Source organism: Antrostomus carolinensis, unplaced genomic scaffold (assembly GCF_000700745.2).
Source record: "Antrostomus carolinensis isolate BGI_N321 unplaced genomic scaffold, ASM70074v2 scaffold9739, whole genome shotgun sequence".
NCBI classification, from domain to species: Eukaryota; Metazoa; Chordata; class Aves; order Caprimulgiformes; family Caprimulgidae; genus Antrostomus; species Antrostomus carolinensis.
Window position 1 is genome coordinate 22,406 of NW_010340626.1, and position 7,814 is coordinate 30,219.

At 36.2% G+C, this 7,814-nt stretch overlaps 1 protein-coding gene across 1 annotated transcript in view; it reads right to left on the reverse strand.

Annotated features, from left to right (window-relative positions):
• Positions 1-7,733, reverse strand: part of BAZ2B (bromodomain adjacent to zinc finger domain 2B) — a gene marked incomplete at both ends in the record, with an annotated part of 29,257 nt that extends 21,524 nt beyond the window's left edge. The window contains 6 exons of the mRNA XM_029087034.1: positions 922-948; positions 1,201-1,245; positions 2,251-2,316; positions 2,872-2,937; positions 7,456-7,517; positions 7,641-7,733. Coding sequence (XP_028942867.1) covers positions 922-948; positions 1,201-1,245; positions 2,251-2,316; positions 2,872-2,937; positions 7,456-7,517; positions 7,641-7,733 — 359 coding nt within the window. The remainder of the gene's footprint in view (positions 1-921; positions 949-1,200; positions 1,246-2,250; positions 2,317-2,871; positions 2,938-7,455; positions 7,518-7,640) is intronic.
• Between the last annotated feature and the right edge of the window lie 81 nt (positions 7,734-7,814).

Genomic DNA, 7,814 nt, shown 5'->3' on the forward strand with positions numbered 1-7,814 from the left:
TGGTCAGTTGTGATGCTCCTTCATAAGCTGGCAGAACAAAAAGCATAATGGTTGGCTGGAACAGGTCAGTTACCTTACATCTGCTATTACAGAATTTGCAATTTAATTCTCCAATAGTCATTTTCAAACATTGCAAATATTAACGCTTTTGTACCCAAACAACAGATCAATAGGATTAATCTTCTCAGCTCTAGATCAGTTTTAATCAAATTAGTGGTGGCACATACACACACGCAACGACACTTGCATTTACTGATGCCTGTCCCTCAATAAATTATGTCAGTAACTTCAAATGCATTAAGGATCTGTACTCTAGAGCATTAAGTATGGGGCTTTTTGCCTTAAAAGTGTAGAGTGAATCTTGGCCCCAGTAAAGGCTATGGGAATTTTATCATCTAATTCAGTGAGGCTAGGATTACATTCTGATGTTTCACTGTATACTTATTATGTATTTATCACTTACTGTTTCCTCAGTACCTTCCAAACTTAGGAAAGATATAATCCCAATTTCTAAAACAGATTAATTCAAATCGTATTTAAAATGTCTGGATTCATTCCCAGTGAATGGGACACAGCTTGTAAAAATTATCCAAGTGACTACCTATGAATTTTGCACTAATTAATCCCTGATTTTATACAGTAGTCAAATTTCTATTGCTCCATCAGTAACTTAGACTTCTGGTTAAAAACCTCATTTAGTTATTGCCATGTTAAATTTATAAACATGTTTAAGACATGTCTTTTTTTTTCCCCCTTAACAGACAAGACAAGCAGATGTATGCAATGCACTGTGCTGTAAAGCCATGCAGCAGTATGTAATATGACAGCAGCCAGTGCTACATTTTATGCATTGCTATGACAACCATATCACAACCAAATCACAATGCGGTGTTAGATGTACAAAAATAAACATACCCATACCATATCTAGTCTATGCCTCTCCAACTCCTGGTAGAAAGAGTTGGCACAACATTATGAAACAGAAATCACAAGAGTCATAAAACCACTTTATAATCCCCCAAAAGACCCCAACACCAAAGCAAAGCAACATATCATAAGGTGAAAGAAAATCTGTGCAGAAATAAAACCCAGATATTTTAAAAGGGCATATTTTGAAGATTCCCACCCCCACCCCATATAGCTTAGGTAGTAGTTCACAACTGGCATTCTGTCTCTTTGGTCAACTGAATGTATACCAACCTGGTGTTTCAGAAGAACAGCTTGCTGCCTTCGCATCTCTTTTTCCTTAAACAAAAGAACACAAATGTAGTTAAAATATCTATCAAAATGTACTTACCAAGTTGCAAATTTCTGCAAAACTAAAACAGCACATCTGTATTAAACTCTTATTTCCCCACCTCCTATAAACTGACCACAGAGAAGTATACATCATATACATGACAGCAAGTCTACTGGGTTGAAAGTTCCATGTTAAAATACACCAAGAATGCCAAGGCAATACTAGAAGTGCACATATAAACTGTATTTTCTCTCTGTAAAAGACTTCTGTACTCTTGTATACATACAGCCTAGAAAAGACTATGCTGTTGAGAAGCAAAGATCTTTTTATACTGATAAGCATATACTGTAAGATTTGATTCCGCAGATCAATACCACTCAGAATCACAGAATCATTAAGGTTGGAAAAGGCCTCTAAGATCATGCGGTCCAACCCCAGTTCCCTCAGCCACAAGGGAACTCAGCACACTTGTGCTCCAGACCCTTCCCCAGCTCCGTTCCCTTCTCTGGACACGCTCCAGCACCTCCATGTCCTTCTTGGACTCAGGGGCCCAACACTGAACCCAGCACTTGAGCTGCAGCCTCACCAGTGCCCAGCGCAGGGGGACGATCACCTCCCTAGTCCTGCTGGCCACCCTGTTTCTGATACAAATACAGTGTGCAGATACAGTGTGCTTAAAAGAATACTGCGAATAATGTTACTGCAGAAGCTTTTTAAGTTGTGCAAACCAAGCGTATCATAAGCAACACTCATGGCAGTGGCACAAAAAAATTACTGTCTCCCTGTATATTCATGTGGGTGTGTATGAATGTATGTGTGTATGTCACATATACACAAACTTCTGTGTACGCGTCACGTATTTCTATAAAAATATGTACACACATTCTTCATGTGCCGTCTCCATTTACAGTTTCATTATCAATTAATATTCTTCCAAATTTACTGCTTTTATACATCAACATATAGTATGTATAACAACACACTTGTTTTTGGAGCTCCTCTAAACTAACCTTTATTCGTTTTTCGGCCTCCAATAATTTGGCATTTGCTGCTTCTTCCTTCTTTTTCTTTTTTGCCTGTGCATGCAAAACAGGTCACACAACAGCATCATCACAACTTGAAAATAATCTGACTAGGAATAAATTTACATGCCTTTAGAAGTTCAAAACATCACCACATATTGAGTACATGGAAACAGATTTCTTCCCCAATGGAGCTTTAATAAACAATCAATTCACAATTCATTTACTTTTTAAAAATTAAGCCAGAATTTCAAGTCTCACTCAAAATTGCTTCACTTGGCTATTATAAGAAAGTAAGTATACACAGAAACAATAAAATATAAATGCCAAAGAGACTACCATTAATTTTTCCACAAAGGGAGACTTGAAAACTGGCAATCTATCTTTGCTTATATACTAGCAAACTAGTATACTAGTGTATTCTACCATTATATATCCATTCATATATATATATAAAAAAAATGTATTTTAAGACATGTTTTTTAACTGGCCTTTGGAAGCCCAGGTTATTAGAGCATTTAGTTACATTCCTAAATGTATGTGCGACTATTAAATACAACATTATTTAAAATGGCAACACAAAAATTTTATTTCAGAAATTATCATTACCTCTAAAATTTGCTGAGCTCGAAGTTCTTTCTCCATTCTGATTTGCTGGATTCGCTTAATTTTTTCCTACAAGAGGAAGAAAGTTATTTCTTTTTTTAAAAAAAAAACCAAAACCCAACCAATATTGAAAAAGTACATTTACTTTTACATTTTAAAAAATGACCAAGTTTATACATATATACTTTTTGCTATAGTCTCACAACCATTGCAGTCAATTGTTCCCATATAACAACATATGCTCAGAATTTTTACTAGAATTAGAAGGTGTCTGGTATTTCCCTGAATGAACCAACACTTAGTTAAGAATAGGTGCTCATGTTTAAGTTTTCCTAGTATATTTTTTTAACAGCTTTAAGGGGACCAGGTTAATGACAATATAAGTAGAATAGCAGCATTTAAATTCTAGCTGGAAATGGTGGAGTTATTCAGGAATGAATGGAAAGGGGAGCAACGATACGAAAAATATGATGTTTTGATATGATCTCCCTATAATAAGAAATATATTGTTCTCTCAAACCACTGTTTTCTGCCTTGTTTCCAGAAGCATTTCAGTTCATTATGGTACCACAGGCAACATGGAGGATCTCAGTACTGTGAAACCCAAAGCACATACCCTGTCAGCAAGTAATAGTCACCCACATGCAACCTGGATAATACATGCACAGTTAAGAGCACTTCCATTTCTCCAGATTTTTAAAGCATTCAGGCAATTGATGACTTTGGATGCCTTAATACATAGTTTAGGGGACTGAGTTTTATACATGCTGAGGAGTGAAATAACAAAAAAAGTAACTGAAACAGCGCCACAGGCAGCACAACAGATTTCAGTATGTTTCATCACAGTAAGAAGAAAATGATCAAGCTAAGCATTCCACAGATGGATAGTGTATAACCATATTCTAATTTACTGTTTTTCAGGAATTACTTCTTAAAATCTGAGTAAAGTCTTATTACATTGATTTAGAAATGCAATTATTGCCAACTTTGGGATTAGTTCACATTTCCTGCGCTGCACGGGTTTTGTCTGCTAAATAGAAACAACCCAAGATCATATTAAAAATTTCTTAGCACATTAGTTGAGGTTTTACTATCTCAAAAGAGCTGCTTGAGCCACAGTGACCACTAAGAGGAGTGTTGCAATACATTCAGCTAAACCTGCTGTAAAGTTTTTACAGCAAAACTCCGACCATGGAAAAGCCCTGCAAGCTGGGAGGCCTGAATCAAGACGCCTGAAATGGAGCTCAATGTTCTTCTCTTGAACAGAAAGTGTTTTCCCAACAGTGAAAGCCTATCTGTACAGAAGACAGTGTTTTCTTGTGAGCTGGTCTGAGACTCTAGTGAAAACATAGTAATGTATATCCTTTATTGAAAAATAACTAACCAAGCCCCTAAGAAAAGATAATCTAAAATATTTAACAGAAAAGGAACAATCACAGAAGAGAAAGATAATACAAAATTTCCTGAGGAATATAGCTCCAATACAAGAAGACCTCATGAAGTCTCACAAACTTCAGGAAAATCTTACAAGTCCAGCATAAGACTTCTTCAGCAAATTAACCTGGAGGCCTTATTTATAAGTGTTGAATTTTTATTTTCACCACGCAAAGCTCACAGCATGGACCTTCAGTCTCTATTATCCCCCTTTATACTTTACAAATAGAACTGTACAGAAGTTAAGAGTATGTACTATACTCTCTCAATTCCACAAAGACTAGAATTATAACAGAGCAAACTTTTCAGCAAACATCAGAGTAAAGAAATATCTCAGCGAAGAAAAGTAGTAATCTACACATTGTAGTAGTGAAATCACTTTATAAATCTAGAAGGAATATGGTGATGATAAACGAGGTCTAGATCTGACGTATTCACCTATTAAGCAAATCTTGCTCCCTGCACACCTAACAATGTAAGGACTGCCTTACAATCACAGGATGATATGAATGGATACAAGTCCAATGCTCTTAAGAAAAAAAAAAAAAAACAACTAACAAAAAGCAAAAACCTCACATTATTTGCTATTCTTTAACAATTATGGGTTGCCTTCAGAAGTGGAAACTTCAAAGCTATCACTATTTACAGAAGTTCAGAATGGCTGAGGTTGGAAGGGATCTCTGGAGGTGCACCTTGTTGAAACCCCCTTGCTCCAGAGCGGTCACCTAGAGTCAGATACTCAGGCCCATGTCCAGACAGCTGTTGAAAAGCTCTCAAGTAGGAGACCACCAGCCTCCCTGAGCCCCCTGTTACAGTTCTCAGTCACTGTCATGGTGACAAAGTGTTTCCTGATGTTCAGATGGAACCTCCTGTGTTGTGGTTTGTTGTTTGTTTTTTTTAAATAAAGTATCTTAGCTTTTAATATCTGGATTTCACAGATTTAGAAGGCCTTTACATTAGCTTTTTTAACAGCTCAGGATGCCACTTACAGAGAAAAATGAAATAATCAGGGATCTGATTTTCTAGTACTATTTCGAAGTGCTGGGATGATGAGACAATACAAAGACCTGAGGTGCTGGAGCGTGTCCAGAGAAGGGAACGGAGCTGGGGAAGGGTCTGGAGCACAAGTGTGCTGAGTTCCCTTGTGGCTGAGGGAACTGGGGGGGTTGAGCCTGGAGAAAAGGAGGCTGAGGGGAGACCTTGTGGCTCTGTCCAAGTCCCTTGGAGGAGGGTGGGGAGAGGTGGGGGTGGGTCTGTTCAAGCAAGGAACAAGGGACAGGACAAGAGGAAATGGGCTCCAGTTGTGGCCAGGGCAGTTGAGATGGGACGTGAGGAAGAATTTCTTTGCTGAAAGGTTTGTAAAGCACTGGCCTGGGCTGCCCAGGGCAGTGATGGAGTCACCATCCCTGGAGGTATTTAAAAGATGTGTAGATGTCTTTTGCCATTCAAACCATGTCTTAGCGACATGGTTTAGAGGTGGACTTGGTAGTGTTAGGTTTACGGTTTAGACTCAATCTTAAAGGTCTTTCCAACCTAAATGATTCTATGATTCTATTATTTCATCCTAATTAATTGTTCTCTGATATTTAAAAAAAATCTAATACAGACATGTTTTGATTTGCTAATTTCTGAATCTGACTGGTAAATGTGAAGCTTCTAAAGACATCTAAATGCAACTTAGCTCAAAAATAAAATTACTCAACAGAGCATAACACAACAGGTTGAAAAGGTGTAATGAGAGATCAAAAAAATAACTAAACCATCTTTAGAAAAACACAACTGAACACAAACCAGTCTTGAGATTACAGTGAGGACACTGCACCACTGAAGAAACATTTTTCCTGCAACAGACTTCAGCTTTATCCTGTATGAAAGGCATGAGGTATTTTAAATCAGAAAGTTAATGAAACATCCAGAGAAGGTGATGAAGTGAATACAGTGGAAGTCAATCCTGGAATCCTCTCTTCCCTTGTCGAAGTTTAAATTTTTTTTTAGAGCTAAAAATACACATTTCCTTACAAAGTAACATAATCATCAAGTGCAAATATTTATAGGATTTTATGTAAATTTCAGCAAAAGTTTCTATCACAAATAAAAATTACTAGTTTTAATAATAAATGTTCATCCTTTCCATCTACATATATCCCTTTAATCCAAGCCTCTGTAAATACTAATATAATTAGAATACAAACACTGAACATGAAACAGTTAATTCAAACCATACTTCGACATTCTTTTGTAAAAAAATTAAATGTGCAACCTGTACTATGCCTACACATACTAATTCAACACGAGTACAGGCTGAATTGGCCTACCAAAGTCAACTTTTTCTACTTTTCTAAGGTTCCATATATTTGTTTTCTGCCACTGTAAGAGGGTAAAAAACAAATGCAATAATGGTACTGAACACAAAAAGTGTCTTTTCACTGAAAGCTAAAAAACGTGTCCTTTGACTGCTACCAGATGAAGTATTTAATTTCTGAACTTTGCAGTCAGTTTCATACTGAACAGAACAAAAAACCAGCCACACAAATATATTTTTCGATGCAGATTATTCCCTTTCAAAAATTTTTAGATTCCCAACATACAAAACTTTTCACTAATTTGGTAAAATCAGTTAATAAAAATTTTTAAAACCTACTTCCGTAAGTACCTTAATTTGGTAAAATGTATATAGGCTCACTTTTATTGCAACTATTTGCTATGATAGTATTTAACAATCCTTGTATGTTCAAAAACGTGTATTAATTCACTGGCATTCTGAGATACAACCCTTCGAACACAACCTAAAATCACTAACAGCCAGCTAGAACCACTAAAGAAGTTAATTATACTATTCCAGTGTTTTCATGGAACCAATTAAAGGAAGATTGGATCACCATACTTTAGTAGCAGCTTTTTACTTTCTTACTGATATTGGCAAGCAATTACACATATTGGGTGGCTTAAATCAACACAAGCAAAATTGGGATGCCCTGACAACATGAACAACTGTAAAGTTTAAAAGTTTAAATTATATACAGTGTGCTCGTTAGATTTAAAACATTCACCTTGTAATCAGTATACTTCATTTACTGATTGATTAAACTACTCCTAATTCAATAATTGAAAGCATAATTTAAAGAGGTTATTTAGCAATTACATAAAGTTTACCTGCTGCTTCATTATCTTTATCTGCTCCTTTTGCTTTCGCTTTTCCTCAGCTGCCATTATAGCTAACAAACAAAAGCAAACAAAAAATTAGTGTCAGCAGAACACAACAAGAAACAAGAAAATTTTCATTAATACTTTTCAAAATAATCTGCTAACATGCAGAAACTTTCACAAGTAATACTTACCCTGCTGTTTTTTCGCTTCTTTGGCAGCTCGAGCTTGTTCCTGCTTCTGGAGTTTTCTCAGTAGCTTTATTTGTGCTGCTTGCCTAGCTATTTCTGTTACAAAAAGAAAATGCAAAGTTCATAAAAACAGTGCTGTCCAACAACAAAGATATAGCTCAAATTCAAAATATTTGT